The sequence below is a fragment of the Corvus cornix genome, chromosome 6 (genome assembly GCF_000738735.6).
Source record: "Corvus cornix cornix isolate S_Up_H32 chromosome 6, ASM73873v5, whole genome shotgun sequence".
Lineage (NCBI taxonomy): Eukaryota > Metazoa > Chordata > Aves > Passeriformes > Corvidae > Corvus > Corvus cornix.
Window position 1 is genome coordinate 7,575,649 of NC_046336.1, and position 19,865 is coordinate 7,595,513.

The 19,865-nt window shown below is 36.5% G+C and overlaps 1 protein-coding gene across 4 annotated transcripts in view; it reads right to left on the bottom strand.

Moving 5' to 3' along the window:
• ATRNL1 (attractin like 1) overlaps positions 1-19,865 on the bottom strand; it is a 440,327-nt gene that overhangs the window by 400,884 nt on the left and 19,578 nt on the right. For all 4 annotated transcript variants that reach the window (XR_005602196.1, XM_039554022.1, XM_010412925.4 and 1 more), the window contains exon 2: positions 14-97. Coding sequence is in view for 3 of the 4 variants with exons in the window: in XM_039554022.1 (XP_039409956.1) it covers positions 14-97 (84 nt within the window). In the remaining variant the exon portion in view is untranslated. The remainder of the gene's footprint in view (positions 1-13; positions 98-19,865) is intronic.

Here is a 19,865-nt window from a genome sequence, read left to right on the forward strand (position 1 = left end):
AATAGATACTTACTATCCTTCAATTAACCATGTGCATTTAGTTTTATATTTATAATTTATAGGTCCATCTGTTAAATATCCAGAAGGTTCTGTTAACCTATAAGAAAAAAAACAGTGCTGGAATAAACCAGAGACAACACAACAGAACATGAATCATTGACATGCCAGTAGAATCTTTCTGTTTGGAAAGAAAATTGGGAGTAGGGAAAACAGTCAAGTCTCTCTTTGCATTTCTCATCACACTGTTTGTGCTCATAAAAACTTGAATTCTGAGTATTCTATATCATTGATTTGCTTTCTTCCCCCAGGCATTCACTTGTATTTTTTCTAGTTCAGTAGCAAATAATTTAAATTATCCTTCACACAAAATGGATCCAAGCCAATGTAAGGGAGTTTTGTTTAAGAGCATTTTGGTTTGCTTTGCTTATTTGCTTTGCCATTGCCTTACAACTTACTTCTGAAATAAGACAACACCAGCCATGGGAAAACTCTCCTAGATCAAGACAAATTAAGATATAAATTTAAATAAACATATCTGTCAGCCTCCTCCTCTGTTATTCCTAGTCAGTACCCTGTCTCTTCACAGTGGTCTCCAGTGACTACCCAGGAAGGAGTTTAAATCCCTACAGATTCTCCACACAGCATTACACCACCTTCAATGACTTGCAGCTCAGGGACACTTTCAGTCCACAGCTGTGCCTTTGGGTTCATGTTTTATACCACTCAAAATGTAATGATCTGTGTTTTATTTCCCTTCTTTCCCTCCTCTGCCCCTTTTCCAACCTGGGAAATCCTTTCTCCCTGCTTTTAATATATCTTTTGTATTCTCCTAGAGCCTGCTGAGATGCAACACACAGATCAGCATATTGTATTCAAGATGCAAGTGAACCATGAATCTGCACAGTAGCAATATTATTTCCATTTTATTCTCTGTTCCAATTTAAGATTTTATTTGCTCTTTCAACAACTACTATTCTGACATTTGAAACAGAAGTAGCTGCTGTAACCTTTTTTTTGAGTGGTAATAGCTCAATATTCATCACATATAGAAATTCCTTTAATGTAGAAAGAGAACCTTTTTCATCCATTCATATATATTACTTTGTATTAATCTACGCAGTGATAAAACAGTAGATTAAATCCAATAATCTATTAACATAAAAGCTTTCTGAAAAAGCCTGGTATCTTCAGCACACTGTATCATCACTACTCCACTCCATTTTCTGCATCCTTTATGATTATGGTCAGGTCTTAACACACATCTCTGGTGGCCTTACTCCACTGGGGAAACAGACCATCCCACTCTTTAACAACAAATAATAACAAATATAAATACATCCTCAGAAACACTCGTTTCTTTCACTATATTGTTGAAAGAGAATCATTAAGAATAGGTATCACTGAATAAGAAAAGCTTTGTCTGGTTTTTGTGGGGGTTTTTTCATACATAAGATTCCAATCAAAATCATTTCAGTGCTGTCATATGATTTATATACAGAAGTAAAGTCTTATTTAGAATCCAGAGAAGATTTATTTTCCTGGAAGAAGTGTGAAATATTACAAAAACTTATTTGCAGTCATGACCATTGCCTTCTTAGTGGTTGTATAGTGGAATGGAGGTGACTTACAAGAGTTGTTTTTATTAGTTCAGCCCTTTGGGACTAGTAAAGCACAAACAATTTCCCTTGTCTCCTAGGCTGATAATTTTTTGGTAAGTAGTTCCTTTTGGAAGAGTAGATAGCCTTTGAAACAGCCATTTCACTTGTTGGGAAAAAAAGTAAATAAATAAGAGCACGACATTGCTTTGCAATAATGTTCATAGAAAATGGTAAGATAAGGGGTTATTCTATTTAAAATAAATAAATAGCAAGACAGATGGGAATTACTTTAAGTTTCTTGAGTCATACCAAGAACTTTTCTGTATTATTTTTCTTTCCAAGTGTTATCAAATACCAAATCCCATAACTAACAAAGATAAGCAGTACCACTTTCAGGTAACCCCTTGCCCAATCAAGGGCAATGTTCTCTTTCATATAAAGCCAGGTATTCATCAGCAGTTTTCCTCTGTGACTAACACTGATTCTGTCAAATAACCACAATCCAGATGAGTCAACCTGGCTATGCACTCATTAGTCACAAAGGTGCCTGCACTGCACCCCACTCCTCGCTCACTGCTGAGAAAGCCTCAGTGATGAGAGGAAGCCAGAACAATTTGTGCAGCCTGCTCAGGCACCACAGGTTTGTCACACCTAGACTCCAAGCTTCTAAACAGAACACGCAGGGGAGTAGCTGACGCTGTATATTGTCATTGAAATTGCACATTGGTTTTCATAAGCACAATAATATTTTTTCTAGTTGGCAGGGTTATAATCAAAGCCTAAAAAGAATTAGAGGGTGCATGGCAAGAGAACATTTCCCATCTTGTATAGATGAGAAATCTATACCGATTTCACATAAAACAGATCTACCAAGTAACAGAAAGAAGTCGGGATGCTGCACATTTAAAGGCATTCTGAAGCACCAGTGACAGATCAGTCACTCACCAATTTATCAGTCAGCAATAGCTTCCATGAAAGACGTGTGACACTACAGGGCGTTTCATTCACCAGACAAATACACCAGAAATGCAAGGGCTAAAGCCAACACAGGGCAACCAAAATGTGCAACAAAGGGATAGCTACATTCACCTGGAATATTACCACTGCTGTAAAATAATGGCAAATATAACTGAGATAGAATATACAGTGGCAATGTTTATATTTACCACTGCAGAGACTTTAAACCAAGACTGATGCATTTCAGGAAAAGAGAAAAGTATGTTCTAGTTCAGTCAGAAATTATTGGTCCAATATGAAGGAGTAGTCAGATTAAATCTATGCCCTGCAATACATAAGACGTCAGAGCAGTTTATTAAAATGGCCTTCCCTGCTGTAATATTTACAGATCTGTGAAAAAGCTGTCTTGTCATCTCCTGTATCTTCCTGCAAAAAATAATACCACCAAATCTTCCAGAGAGGGGCACTAATTTAAACCAGGAAAGTCACTGGCTATTTTCTGTCATCAGCAGAACATGAAGATCTACAAAACTGCTGGTAGAGGGACAGAGGTCTGATTTATAATACCGGTGCTTTAGGAAAAACAAAGCATAAGGTACAGTCCTAATATTACAAATATTCACTATGAAACAAAGAGTTATGAAGAAATTAATTTATGTGTATATTACTTAGTGCTACGCTTCTACTGATAATTTTAACAAAATGTTGGATTACTTCGCAATTCCTACTTCAGATGTATCTGAATATACAATATAGAGCATATTTTGCTTTATGGATCAATCTCAATATCAGTATTGGTGTGTCAGTCAAGAGCTCTTCTCTCCATTGCTGAAAAATTTTGCTCCATCTCCTTTGCATCTTTAATGAAAATATGTTTTATTAAAAAGAAATAAAAATCAATAACTGTGCTTCAAAGTTATAAGATGAAGTTCTTCATAAATAGATGTACTGGCAACCTTTCTAGTTGAGACCTTGTGCTTAACATTTACACCAGACAAAGAGACTGCACAGATCTGAGATCAGCTGAATATATTAATAAAGATGGAAAAAAAATTCAGACCACCTGGCAGCACAAGCCTGAGTCAGTGAGGAAGAAATGCAGAAGTGATCAAGAGGCCATTTCTCATACCAAAATATTAAGTGACAGACTAAGAAGGTTTTCCAGTATTTTTTTCAAAGGAATATCTGAAAAACAGTATGTTCTGAAAAACCCACAAAGCCAGATTTTTCTTTTCCAGGCATAAAGCATTGACTAGCACCTGATAAAAATCCAAAGAATTTGCATTTGATTTTCCTGTATTTTTACATTTATTGTATAACTTGCTGTTGGTTATTTTTTTTTCACAGCACATATGAAAACAGGGTATACTGAACATACTGTAGCTCTAATTTTTCTTCAATGACTAATCAAGAGGAATAAATATTTAATACATTAAAAAAATATCTGCATATGCCAATCACACTCCTCTACTTGTTACATACTGCTTTGCACTAATAGAAGAAGGTATATTTAGAAAGACAGTAAGGACATTCACTACAACTTCTCACATGACAAGTAATCACAGGCCTGCTCTTAAATAGGTTTCAGTTTACTCATTGACAAAGTAGCAGTTTCTGTTGCAAAGTGTCCCTAGTGATTAATTTGGTTCATCCTGAGTTCATCCTTCTAAACTATTTCAAACAAAACCATGCTCCAAAACTCACAGGAAAGTAAAATCAAAATTAGAATGCATAAACAATTTTTCCCCATAAGGATATATCCTGTATTTCAAGAAGCTTAACACTTGTGATTAAAAAAAACTAAATTAGCTGGGATATAAATCTGGTGTAAAACATCAATTTAAGGTTTATTCTGGCAGGTGTTCTGTTTCTGAAAAAGGCTGTTATTCTATAGCCCATTTTTGTAATAGTCCCCAAAACAACTGAAAGGATGCTATAGAAGTTATTTCCAAAGTCCAAACTTATACGGCATCTTCCTTATGCAATGTATTTTCCCTTACATAAAAGAAATCTGTTCCCTTGCTTAGGCTGCACAACATTACATAAGCTCACAGAACATAGACAGGACAGGTTGTTTAGAATAGGATATCTGAATGCGTGACTCTGAGGGATTCTACGAAGTGACTTGAAATAAGAAAGTGTGGGCACAGTCTTACAAAGAGCTGGTAAACAGACCAGATGCAAAAGATAAAACTAGTATTACAATATTAAATGTAATATTTATTCTATTTAAAATTAAAATGTGAAAATATGCATGAACTACTCAAGAATTTTCTTCTACCTCCTCACAAGGTGGTACCTGATTTTTTTTTAACCAAAAACCTCTTAAACTGCCATTTCAGTTACAACATGCCCTAACACCTCTCCAAACCATACTGAAACTTTGTCCATTATTTGTCTGATCTTATCTTAATAATTCCAATGACAAAAGTCTACAATCTTCTTAGGCAACCTATTTTAGTACTGACCTATTATTAGAAAGTATTTCTAAATGTCTAATTCATCTTTCTTTCCTTACTTAAACATATTTCCTCTAGGCAGACCTGGAAATCAGGTAATATTCTTCCCCTTTCAGCTCACCTTTTACAACCATCTACCTTCAGCCTTTTCTTCTCTGAATAAAGCAATTTAATCTCGCATTCCTCACGAGTCATTTTCTAGACTTCCTTCCTCTAGAGGTTTTCCAAGTCATCTGCATCTCAAAATGGTGCCTACTTCTCCAGCTGTAGCCTGACCAGCATAGCAACCAGAGAATTATTTAATAAACATAATGTGGCCAGTTCTCCTGAATGTAAGTAGCAGAAGAACTGCTTTTATGCTGATTTGTGTACAACCTGTAATTCCCCAAGATTGCCAACTTCCTCCACAGGAGGAACTAAATGGTATTACTCTAGTTCATCTTACTGAGGTTAATCATGCCTGCTCAAGTGTAGAAATTCAAATCCAATTCTGCCAGTATCAGGCAGTATTATATGGGATCAATGCAGCTCACATCAGCTGGAAATTGCTGCATGGAAAATTTCATTTACAACCACTTGTGCAGTAGGAAAACCTTTTTTTCTTTCTCTGATATAAACAGTCACTTAAAAGATAGTAACTTCTGGCCACAATGCTTAGTGAGGAACCCTACTTAAACAGCAATGAACCCCACAAGAAAAGAAAAAATTCTATTTGTGTATCTTTGTGATAAAGGTCTTCAAAAAAACTCCTGCATGTTTCATAACAGCCCTTTTTCTATTACTCAACTACGTCAACAGTTTCTGAATATTCATATTCATTATTCATGCACCTTAAAAAGCACTAACATAAAGGCAGTACTAGCAAAAATTAAAACTCCAGTGCACCCATGATCTTCATCATTACAGTTGCTTTAATTTTGTATACTATAATGCAAGTCATTCAAGCAATTACAACACAGCACCATTTTTTGTGTTGGTTAAAACTAAGCAGTTGTCAGACACCAGCACTGTGAATTAGAGGCACTGCAACAAAGTTTTCCTCCTCATGGTTCTAAATATTAAATCCAAAGAAAAGTACTGACACATAAAGAAAAGAGCTTTCTACTTTTTCTTCATGTAAAGAAATTTTCCCCTTAGGTTTCCAGTAACAATACGTGTCAAAATGATCCATTTCAAGTTTTTTTGACAAAATTATTCACAGAATTATAGGTGAATAAAGTCCAAGAGACAAGGTGAATAACAGGCACAGAAATCTCTCCCACTGCACAAATGATTGGAGTATTTTCATTTAAACGCTTGATACATGAAGGGAGAAAATAACCCTACTGAAAGTATAGCTGCATAGAATGGATCTTGAAAAAAGCCATCCTGACTTTTGTCTTCAGATTTTTCTTCAGATTACATGTATATATATTCCCTAAAATATGTGAGTATAAGCCATAAGTATCTAAAAAACCAATCCAAATGCTGATTGTCCTGAATCTAAGCAAAGAAATACACCACTACTAAGCACCGTATCACCCCAAATATTCAGAAGTTATCAACAACCAAGAAAGCTTTTATGGTATCTAGTTCTACACAGATAGATTTACATGTAATATTTATGAAAACTTCCTATAAAATTGAGTGGAGTTGAATCAGTCTACAGAGTTCAACAGCAAACTCCATATTTTCTACAGAACTGCTACACCAATTAACAGTTCAAATCTTGCCAATATTTTCCAGGTGGCAGTGGTCCTCCATCTCAACTTGGAGATCAGTGCCTTTTAAAAGATACTGCAAATAGCACGGTATCCTCCACTGACCTGGAAAAAACTTAGTGAAAAGAAATGAAGTGAAAGAAATGTAGTTTCACCTCTCTTATCTGGAATACTACAGACATTTCTTATTTCCTATTTTAATATCATGGTTCAACAAAGTCATATGAGACAGGCATATACTCTATAAGAAATGCTCAGGCTAGTTCATAGATGGCATCCAAAATTCTGTCTATAAATAGGTCTGCCACCATGCTTAAAATTAAGAACTGATAGAAAATCAAGTTGGCATTTGATACAAACACAAGACATGATATAATACCCTGTATCACCATCCCATCCAAGTATGGCTGCAAATGCTACTCCACATATAATATCCCAAAGGTCAAAAAGGTATATAAAAATCATTCCTGTTTTGAGTAAGAGGCAGACCATCTACCCAATGCACTGACTGAACTTCTTGTACTCACAGTTTCACATCTTGGTTACTCATTTGCTCAAAAAAAGAGCAAGGTTTGAAATATTCAAAGTTCTGACAATTCAGTCTTGATTCAGAAGAATATTAACAGTAATACCAAAGTTTTCTCAAGTATGCAGATAGTTACTATTACAAGCAAATAGGAATCATAAAAGAATCTGCCAGGAAGCAAGGAGACACCCCATTGCTCTAACATTTTACAATGTTTGCTTCAGCCAAGAGTTATTTTTATGGCCAAATGTTGCCAAGATAATGAAGCAATTAATTAAAAAAAAAAAAACCAAGAGCACATTCCACCAGACTGAAGTGGTCCTATTACTTACTTTTTCCTACCAGATTAACACTGTTATTATTTCATTTAGAAAAGTTCTGTACCTTCATAGATTATGTTGCTTTAAGATCACCCTTATGTTGCTTTAAGATCACTCGGAGTAACACATTATCCTTATATTATTCCCTGTGTTGAAAACAAACAAAAAAAAGTTATAGTTTCGGTTTCTTTAACAGCAAGAGCTCTTTTTTCTAGGATTTATTTTCCACAAGGCAGCCTCCATTTCCAAAAGTAACATGGTTAAGTGTATGTTCTGGCATTATTTTGTTAACATGTCAAAGCTCTGTTAGGGTACACTTCATCCCATCTTCCAGATCACCACTTGTTAGGACCAATATTGATCCCAGGTGGATCCCACTTGCAACAGGAGCTGTTGACACATGACCAGGCAGACAGCTCCCCACCCACTGCACAGATCCCTTGTCTAGACCCCAACACATCCATGTCTGTACCAGGAGGGTGTGGGAAACCATATCAAAAGCCTTGGAGAGATTCAGGTAGACAATATCTCAGCCCACATCATCCATAAAGTTACTTAGTCGCAGAAGGCAATCAGGTTTGTCAAGCACATTTTGCCCTTGGTGACTCTCTGCTGACTTGTCCCACTCATGTGTTTCATCTGACTTGTAATAGTCCCCAGGAGAATTCATTCCATAACTTTCCCAGAGACAAAAGTAAGATTGATGGGCCTAATAATTTCCTGGACCTTCCTTTTAGTCCTTTTTGTAGATAGAGTTGTCATGAGCTTTCTTCCAGTCTTCTGAAATCCAGTCCCTCAATCTCCACAACTTCTCAAAGATTATGGAGAGCAGCCTCACAACAGGAGCCAGCTCTCTGAACACCCTCAGATGGATTTTCTCAGGGCCCATTCATTAGTAGGGGTCAAGCTCCCGTAATAGCTCCCAATATTCCAAGCTCCCAGTAGTTCCCAACTATCCAAGACCAACTCCTCCACTGACGACAGGTCTGTGTTTACATCAACCTGTAGCTTTGTTCCCAGGGCTGGGGGCCCAACAGTGCCAGTACAGACAGATGTGAACCAAGTGTTGAGAACCTCTGTCTTTCCACATCGTTGGTGACTAATTCACCTCTCCTGCTTAACAGGCAATGTTGTGTTTTGTTCCTGCTTGTTTCCATACCTGAAGAACACTCTTCTTGTAGTTTTCGATACCTCTGGCCAATTTCAATTTAAGCTGAGCTTCTGCTTTTCTGACTGCATTTCTGAACACCCTGGAAATGCCCTTGTAGTCCTCACCATGTGTTTGTCTGCTTTTCCATCTCTGGTACAGTTCTCTTTTCAGCAGACTCAGAAGCTCACAGCTAAGCCAAGGGGGTCTCTTGCTCCACCTACTTCCCTTACCTTTAAATACGATTCAATCTCAGTAGTTTCTATGTTAAAGTAAGATTAGCTACAGGTTTTGATCGAATCACAGGATTAACATGAGTGAAGGATAAAGTTATTTAGGAATTTTTATGCATTTGTGTATGTACTTTATACATATGTATATATATTTATATACTGAGCCATATATATGTATTTTATAAGACTTCTATAATTAATCAAACATGCTACAGTATTTTAAGATGTGGAGCAAAAAGCACATTGGCAAGGCAGGCTGAGGTACTTGGCAACAAGGTAACGCACTGTGCCAATTTTTCACTGTACATCACCATAAATCTCATTTTCACTTGTGACCTAGTTCAGGGTTTTAACTTAAGCTTCCTGAGGTAACAGGCAAATGCTCTAAATCCAGTGTGTCACCAACTCCTAAATTTCTCCTTGACTATTTAAATCAAGTATCTATGCTCACCAAGAGGCACCTGTTTCTGCCTTCCAGTCATTTAATATCTAACCATCAGATTCCATGTCTGTTACAGACAAAATTCTCATGGCAGGAAACTACCTCATACCAGAAGGCTGCAAGCACCAGGTCACAAAAGCTATATTAGTTTTGAAAACACAAAAATGCAGTAAAATTTGACACACACACACTTTCCAAAGGAAAAAAAGTATAATTTTCTCTTAGCATCCCACCCTCGGACAACCATAGCAGATTTTTTTTTATTTTATATTATTTATTATTTGTTTGGTTTTCAAGACTTTAAAAAATTCATTTATAGATGTAAAATTATATTTTTAATATTTACATATATATTAAAAAAAACCAGCAACTCCTTCTTCCTCTCTCTCCCCCTTCCCATCAGCACACATGCAGCTTCATAAGAGGTTCCCAGTCTCCCAACAGAGTCTCAGCACAAATGTTGAGATAAGAAGAGACGTAAGTTCTTTCAGAAATTTAATTCATTAATAAATTCAAAGAGCTGGTTACTGAGTAGATTTCAAGTACTGTCTTTCAGATAATTATATAGATAATCACTTACTTCCAACTTCTCTGGCTGTAGCAATTATCAGGACATTACACAAAGGCCATCCCTCTGTTTGCAGTAAAGAAATGGAATAATGGCATTCATGTCTCTAGGGTATTACAAAGCATTTTTGTTTGGGGAAATTAAAGATTCTTACCAGTAATAAAAGAGCATCATTTCAGAACACATTTTACTCATATGGCAGGTGTCATTTCACTCATATTTTCTGCTTGACTTTATAATTTATGGGTATGTCACAACACTGTTAGCAACTTCCAACACTCCCTCTAGAAGTGGATGAAGAGGTATAAGAAAGAGACACTATGATATTTCGAGTGTTAACCATGACAGCTGCAAGTTTCCCAGAACCAATCATTTAATATGTTGGTAGAGGGGTTTGGGTGTGTTTTTGTTTGCAGGGGTGTTTTTTTTGGTTTTGGGGTTTCTGGGGAGCAGTGGGAGGATATCTCTAGCCTGTAATTTGTTCTGTATTTAAATATAAAACCAGAATGAAAGAAATACTGACGCCAAGTTTAAAACAACAAACGAAAGGTTTTAGCAATTTTAGCGAAATTTAGGAAGGGGGAATGAGAACATAGGAAAATTATGCTGGGACTGTTGTTGTCCCCCCTCCCCCAGGAGAATACAGGTATGGGGAACATTGCTTGGAATGCCCCACTTTAACAGAATATAACAGCAAAACACACACCTACAAGCCCAGAACCCTCATGGGCCTGTTCATGCTATCCTTACAGGGATAGAGCAAGGCATGTGGGGGACACAGCCAGCCTGCCTGGTCAGTGAGAGGCTACAGAAAGTGTAGAACTACCACTGATGAGCAGGAATTCTTATGATTGCTCCCAGGATAACAGGCTCTCAGAGGCTGACGATCTAACTTCTGTTAGGGGAAGTTCTCAAAGCTGCTGCTGATCTACTCCCACTCAGGTCAAACACAAAGCAGAACGGATTAGAAACAAGGGCCCACTCTTCATCAAGACAGTATAAACAGAAATTACACCTGTACAGAGAGAGGAGCTACTGGTACACAGCTTAGTGTTCAAAAGCCAGTAGGATTCGACAAAGCCATATGCTGAATTCTAAAGACAGTAAATTAGGCTGTTGGAAACAAATAGAGGAAAAGAAACAAGAAGGCAAGTAATCACTCTGAAATAGGGGCAGGAAAAAGCAGGGACCCTAAGGCTTAGAGAAAAAGTGATGATTCAGGTAGTAAAATGCACTAGAGCAGAGAATTGTTACAACACAGCTGCATGGTCAGGGAGAATGAGAAGAGTGGGCTGGTGCTGCCCCTTCTCAGATTCCATGAATCATATGCCAAAGGAGCATGAGCAGCACACCCTCCATGGGCCATGCTGTGGGACAGGCATTCCCAGCTCTTGGCAACTATGGACAGATACAGAAGCATTCAAATAGATACTTCTGTTATTTAATATGCCAGTTTACAAACATGCCATCAAGTATTCCTGTCAGCATTTCACTGCTTCAACTATAATTTAGTTATTTTTTGGAATGCAGCAAACTAGAAATCTAAATGGCTCTGGTCACCTCACTCAACAAGCCATCTAACAGTCAATGCAGAATAAATTTCCTGGCAATGGTGGAATTCCTATCAAAGGGCCTTTCAAAGATACAACAAATATAGAGTAATTATTGCTTTATTTGATTGGCTTAAACAAAACTGGAAAACATAGCAAATTCAGAAAGAAGTGCACTGGTTTGCATACAGAAGACAGACATCTGAAAGGATATTATTCAGCTGAAGGAAGATTATTACTGCAAGGATGCCAATTAAAACTAATCCTGTTTAAATAAAATTTACTTTCCTTGTCTACATGACCTTACCTGCTCTACTGGATGGTTCCTTGAGTACCTTTCCAGTCCGCTATACCAAGTAGCAGGCATGCACTGACATAAGCAGAACCTTCTATATCATCAATAATTCAATAATAAACACTTTTGCTTGTTTTTTTTTTTTTTAATTGTGAGCAAAGAGAATTTATTTTTAAATGTTTTGGATGGTTGGTTTTGCTTTTCAGAAAGTTTCACCACAGGTAAAAATAAGTGAGTAGATATGAAAACTAACAAAACCAATTCTCCTTCTGCCTAGAAAACCACAGAAACGGCAATACATTTATAATTTTTATTGGAGAAAACTCATTAAATACTCCTTGAAAGACTCTAAATTATTGACATGGTCTGAGAACAGCATTCATCAAGAATTTCAAAAGTGGTTTAGAATCCAAATCAAAAGAAACCCCTCACAATAACAAAAGTATTAATATGACTTTTACTCAGGTCTTGATTTGTGGACTAGAATTTGGCATTTGTGCTACTGTCTCAGATAACTTACAGCTCTGAAGTTTCCATCAATGGTAGATGATCAAAACTGATTCTATGCTTATCAGTGATAAAATAATTTCTCTTGTAAAGAAAATGTTTTCAAAGATAAATTCCTGCAACATTAACAGCTTAATACCAGCAACAAGTCACAGGAAAGGAAACAAATTTCCCTAAGCTTTCAGTTGACCTTTCAACACTTTTGCAATATATAAACAGTCTTCTTTCAACTTGTGAGTTTTTCTAGACCAAGATCTTGCCAGGATCAAAGATGTTAGAAATCAAAACAAGTGCAAGACAAAAGAACATTCCCTCCTGTTTCAGGAAAATATCTGCATTACCTAAGACCACAGTTGAACCTCAATTTCTAATAGAGTTTCTGGTTGTTGCTACTCTTTTGTTAGATCTTATCCTACATAAGCATCTGTTCAGCAATGCTTAAAAGCAGAAGAGATTAAGAGCTGGGGGAGAAGGGGGGAAGTTTCAAGAGCAGAAAGGCTAATATTCCAGTATACTCAGCTGTAAAATGAATCAAAGCTGTTTTCAGGACATACTTCTAGATACGTCTCTAAACATTCACCCCACAGTCAAAACAAACATTTTTTTTGGCCTTTGATTAGTCACCAGAAGGTGCTCTTAAATCATTAATCTGAGCTTCAATCACTCCTGACCTCCGTTCTCTGAGGACAGCATTGTGCACAGGCTCTTAGTAGGTCATTAAACTGGAACCTAGTCCAGTTAAAGCAAAATTCAAACTAATTCTAGCATGGTTAGCTCTTCAGTAAGGAAGCTGAGGGCTATCACCAGCCTTAAGAGATCCAAAGGCTTGATGAATCATCCCCAAAACAAGCTTTTATTTAAAACTGCAAAAAACTAAAACACACCTCTATGGATGTATGCTCTCAAAAAGAAAAAAAATCACAGAAATTCCAAAGAGAAGAGAATTATATATTTTACAGCATCTCAAACTAGACAATTAGGAAGCTTCATTCATTGCTTTAGGAGAAAAAATATTAAGATTTAGGATTTACAAATACAGCTGTTTTGATAAATTATTTAGACAAAGAGTTGAAAGGGAAAAACATGTTCGTCCAAACATGTGGTACCTTAGTTTCAGTGATTAAATAAATTAAGGCAAATAAAGCACATAAACCATATACTTGTGGGAAGAGTTATACTTTGATCTGTGAATTGGCTCATTTTTGTCAGCTGTTCATAAAATCCACAGCTGCATTTATACTTTAGCATATGTGTTCCCCCCCAAAATAGGTGCCAGATACGGATCAGGATGTATGAAACACCAGCAGCCATAGAGGCAGAACAAGGCATAATCTTGTACAGATGTTATTTTGCACCACCTCTGCCTCCCAGCTAACCAAAACTGAAGCAGAGCCCCTTTCCCCTTGAGTTTTCTGTCCAAAATGGAAGCCAGGCACAAGCTGTAATGTGAACACACTGACCTGGCCAGCTACAAGTGGGCAGCACAGAGGAGGCTTTGCCCTCCCATCAGCGAGCACTCAACCAGCTCGTGGAGCTTGGAGTCACATGCAGAGTGACAATCAGCAGGATCCATCTCCTGACCAAGGGAGACACACTAGGGTCATTTTTGTCTGACTTTCTCACCCTTAAAAAACTATCCTAATAAAATAGCTACTTCTTAAACACCAACTCTCAAAGTTTTCTGAATATACAAGACTGAGATGGCTTCTTCAGCCTGAGATTGGTAATTGCCAGCCTAATGTCTGCTTTTGCATTTAGTTAGAAAATAAGCTAAATCTTTGCTTACAAAATCACTAGGAATACAAATTTTTAATCCCTTTACATTTTAAAATGCTTTTTCTTGAATTAGCCTAAGGATCTGAGTGTTCCAGTTCACAGAAGTTCTTAGGCTGCAAATCCATTTACTAAAGACAGGATTATAGAGCACATGTGTATCATTTTACATATTATACTTTTAGGGAATTTAAACTGACAGGGCTGCCTTAAAAAGCTTTCAGTTGATAAGTGAGCTTTAAGGAAGTATTTACTCATATTTCTTGACTTTCAGTACATACCCTGTACTATCACAAAAACTTGAAGGGATCTAAAAATTTTACTAAGCATAAAAATGGACATAGCCCTTGTCTAAGTTGCCACGGTGTAAATCTGCAAGAGTTGCCTGTCGTGTACAACAGGGATATAGGATTAGGTCTTACAGGCAAGAGAGGGCAAAGCCCAGCTTCAGAAGATTGTTGGAAGACTTTCAACATTCTCAAGCTATAGTTCCAGATATTCTTCTCATTAGTGTTTTTACCACTCATTAGAGAAGAGTAGGATAAACACATAACTAACTTTGCACATGCCAGGAGAGTAAAGAAGGATCCTTTAGGTAACAGCTGGGGAAACTGGAGAAAATTAAGCTAAATGACTTGTCCCTTAAGTGGGTAGCTAAACATTTAAGAGAAAAAGCGTCAATCTCCAGAAGTAATTTAAGCTACTAAGCAGACAATATATGCCTGGGGAGGGGAGGAAACATGCCTTTGGTAAACTTTCCAAGTAATTTCTATAGATTAGTAGTTTCCCATATTTTACCTCTTTTTTTTTTTTTTTTTGTATTTTGCACAGCCATTCAGATCTGTGCTACTCATCTGTTTCTGGATTCCCTCAGCATCACACTGCATAAAATATTGATACATTTGCTGCATGCACTAGATAAGGCAACATCCCAAATGAGGTCAGTGACATCCACCTGCTTCAAAACAGGAAAGAACCCTCTTTAATGTCTTCACACAAGCAAATACTGGGACATATGAATAAGTCATATGGAAGCTCAAAGTCGCCACCTGCTATTCTATGAGAAAACAGGATGGCTACATATTGTTAGGTCTAAGGTTACCTTGCATAAGTGTCTGCATAAAAAGAATTTAACAGTTTTAAGCAGTCCCTGATGATAAACCAGACCAGAAGGCACAGCTATGTTTCTTATGAATAAGGTTGAATAGAGCTGTATTCCACTCATTGATTTTAAAATAAAAGTTATCCATTAACTGAGTCAGTCGGTGAGGTATGTTAATCACTCATCAGGGAGCCATCTCCTCAGCATTCACACAAAGGATGCATCTTGAAGGCTTTTTTTACAAAGAATATCTGAATGATTCATTTTTCCTATGTCTCCATGCAGATTTTTGCTTCTTGAACTGTGTACTTATACAAAAATTAAAAAATAATTTTTTAGCCTTAAAGGTGCAAAAGTTGGATTAATTTACAGGGAAAACAGTATACTAAGACTATCATAATGACATCTCAGAGAGTTTCAAGAAATGCTGAATGCCCTAGTGAATTGTTGGAGATTTAGGGTCCCAGAACCTTTTAAAAATGTTTGATTACCTCAGGAGGTGAATGAACAAGATTATTTAAAGAAATAAAACAGACTGAGTTGGAAGAATGTATTTTAAAATCAGCAGCAAGAGACAGTTTGCAGACAAGCAATCAAGTTGAGAATGACAGCTAAAAAGGATAAAGAGTAGTTGTTTCAAAGGTTTTTCTACTCCTTAGTAAGGAAAATAAACCAACTAGATACTGGAGCAGCAGTTACAGTAGTTGAGAGTCCCAAGTCAAGAAAGACCTGTACCATCAAAGTCAACAGAGAAAAAACATTCAAGAAACCACACAACAATGAAGGCAGAATAACATAAAAAACCCACTCTGAAGGAGACTTCTTTTCAAAGAGCAACAGCGTCAAAGACGGATTAAATAAAAAGTCCATCTTAATAGAAGATGAATGCTATAATTTAGGTCAATACTGAATGGCCCAGTTGCAGCCCTGTTGCACAGATAGAGGCCAACAAGTTCCCATCTTCAAAATTTGCAGGGATCAACATGGAAAGAGGTGCCAACGACAGCATCTAGTGCCTGTTAACTCACACAACCACGTCTGCATTTGCTTTTCTCATTTCAGAAACGAAGCCTGCCTAAAAAATGTTAAGATCAAAATAATTATAAAATGAACTCAACTATACAATGAGGTTACAGAAATCTTCAAGTATGACCTGTTTGGGGCTGTGACATGCAGGTTGTGTCACAGATCACTTACAGGCTGCAAAGCTTTGCAGGTGCTGTTGATCCCAAGTTAATATGGCAATATTTAACCAGGATACTGTGCATTCTCTACACAACTCTGGTATTGCCAGCTGGGAATTTGGCATGGGAAGTTTGTTGGAAACAAAAATATTACATAATCAGACAAATGATCAGAACGGAAAGTCACTCTGCTTAATTAAAGCAACAAGGTACAGTCAGCCCAGCCCTCTCATCTCAGGAAAAAGATGGACATTCCTGGTAATATTTCAATAAATTGATCATGGAGGGATAACTTTATCTACAGAGATTTGATGAGAATTAATCCAGCTGTTTTCAGATAGTGCTCTATTCAAAAAGTTGTCAAGACTCAGAATTTTAGGTTCCCAGTGGACACCCAGCTCCTGTACTTATTTCACACTTACCAGGAGCAGCTCTTCCCTAATTCAGGCGCCCAGTAGGATCAGACAATTTTCACTGAGACAAACAACATAAAAACATAATATCCTAGTCTTCTCTGTATTATTTTGGGTTTTCCCTTTTAAAAATGAGATAAAGCTATCAGAATGACAGACATCTTAGGACTCATAGTGACAATGCTGGTGAACCAAACACACAACTCATCATCATCACCCAGAAAGCTGCCTGCTATGCACAGCTCTAAGTAACACACAACTTACCCAGTCTCACAAAAACAACAAAAAAAATAGCCACAAAATACTACTAACCCACTAATTTTAACATCATGGTTAATAAGCATGCAAAATACATCAACAGCAAACTTTAAAAACTCTTCAAAGCTGATTTATTTTCTCCTTACAAGTGTGGGTGAAGGGTTCTTTCTGCAGTAATAAGTTCTATCTCTGTGCTTTTGACAAGAAATAAAGACTGAAACCAACAGAAAAACACAAAAGAAGTGATAAGTTAGTTTGTATTTCAGCTGTACACTGATATTAAAACCTCCATTTTCTTTGGATTATGGAGCATATTGGTTTGTTTGGTTTTTTAAATTACTTGTGAGTAAACACAAAAGAACCTCTCTTGAAAAACCTTTTAATTTGTCATAAAAAAAGCCTGGGGTATGGAAGGATTACGCAAGTTTATTTTTGTTTCATTCATGTATTTTCAGCAGAGGTATGTTCATGAAAATCAAGCACCTATGAGCAGTACTGTTGGATACATACAGGATTTAATACCTTCTCCTGTATTAACTGTCCTCCTGCCCTGGGGGGGATTTGCTGAAAGTCATGTAATTCATTATAAATATTTCTTCTACCACACAATTACAGGAAAAATACTTATTTTGACACCATATCAACCAGAGATGCTAAATCAGCTGTACCAGGTGTGTTACGTGTGTATCAATAAGACCATTACTGGAGAATAGAAGGACACCAAAGCTTTCCATACTGGGAAAATTGAATAATTATTCTGAGTACCAAGAGTAACTAATTAGCAGATTTTAAGCCAGAATGTATGATCCTAAAATCTTAGATATTTCCATTTAAATTTTTCATCAGTGCCTACTTTTTTACTGCAGGGAAAAAAGAACAGAGAGGATGGAAGACTATTATATACATGTACTATGTAATGATATCAATTTGAGTATCCACATGGACAAAATAAATAAGTCAAAGCAGCTGTACATACTCATTATCACTCCAGATGTAATTTGAGATGAAGATCAGTCACTGATTAAATTGTTATCTTTAATAACTAGACAAGCACAGAAATAATTCATCTTTACAAACTACTTTGCAAAATACATGCCATGGGATCATAAACTTGCTAGAAGTAGATATTATTTCTTTTTTATTGCCAGTTAGAATGTGCTCTCTGAGTGACAGCGAGTATTCATATAAACTGAAAGATTGCATAGTTCCATCTATGCAAATAATAATTAAGATAATTGATAGAAGGTAAATAGGGAAGTAATACAGAACATGTGCATTCTAGTAGTATTCAGCAGAATTAAGTTTATTTTCTACACAGTGAAAATTTATGAATAAATGGGGATGAATCTTCTGCTATTTACCTTAAAGCATGGAAGTTGCTTGGAGGTGGAAATGCAAGTCAGAATTAAAATACTGCCCAACCTCCAAGTGAGGTTAAAATGACCAAGAATTCTAAACAAGCCTTAAATTACTTAATATCTAATTACATCTTACAAAACAAACTGAGATAATGTGATTATAATCTGTAAATTGGTCAGCATTACCTCCTGTTCTAATTCTGGCTTTTAAGAAATGTGTACATGACAAAGCAATCAACCATAAAACCAAAACATCTAAGCTGTAACGTAGAACATTAATAGCACTAGAGCAAGAAGTTCGGGTTCAAATTTTTTTTAAAAATAGTGTTCTCAGCTAAGGAAATTTGTTAGATAATGTGCTTGTATGAGTACATATCTATGTGACTACAAACTTGTCAAATGACAAAAAACATCAGGAAGCGTGAGGCAACAGAAATAGCAGATAGCACAAAACAAAGAAAATTTTCAGTGATTTTGACTCAGGATGATGATGTAAAATATTACCTTGTGAAAGCAAGACAGCTCATGGAACAAAGTGTATTGAGTTGGATAACATCACACTTTTAGTAGTAAAAAATTCAAAGAACTTAATGTCCTACCAGAACAGAGACAAGAATCTCTACACAAGAGCCCTAGGAAACAAAAGAACCAATATATTAACTTGCAAGTTAAGCAGTAGGCACTTTATTAAATATATTAAATTATAGCATTTGTCATATTCTAGCAAATATTATACCTAAATTTAATGCAAAAAAGGAGAGAATTAATAGAACCTATTAGTCTGGCTTTTCATTATTCTGTATTCATAGTTCAATCTAAAAATATGGATGTGAGGGGAAAGAAGAATAAAATGCATCATAAATGTATTAATATCGCACACTATATTTGATAAAGCAACTATAAAGAAAATTACCATTATAAGAGGGCTCAATAATAAGCTGTGCAGTAAAGTTGGAATCCAACTTAATATGAGAACCATAGTGGAAATAACAAGTTGGATAGAAATGGGACCAACAGGTTGTGCACAAGAAAAAAATTTAACCCAGTACAGGAATTAACACCGGGTAGTGAAGGCAGTCAAAAACTGGCCTTAAAAATATACCTAACAATGATGGCACAAATGTGCTAGTGGAATTTATTGATGGCATGAAATTGTCCATGTTATTAGAGATTAATATATCCCATGCAGAGAACTAGGTGATGTTAATGCTGCACTAAGGACAGAGAGTAAATTCACTAATTTAGTCTGTAAGTCATACACTTAGAAGTGAGGGGAATAATTTTAACTAGTCCACTGGAGAAGGGAGATAATTAAAGCAGCAGCAGAATGACTCTACGCCACCAATGGAACACTTTCAGAAAAAGAAAAATGATCCTACAGTGTGGGATTTCCAGAGATCAGGCAGTGATCCAGATGTGGGATTTCCAGAAGCAGGCAGGCAGAAACAGTATCACAGCACAGGAGTCAGGCAAAG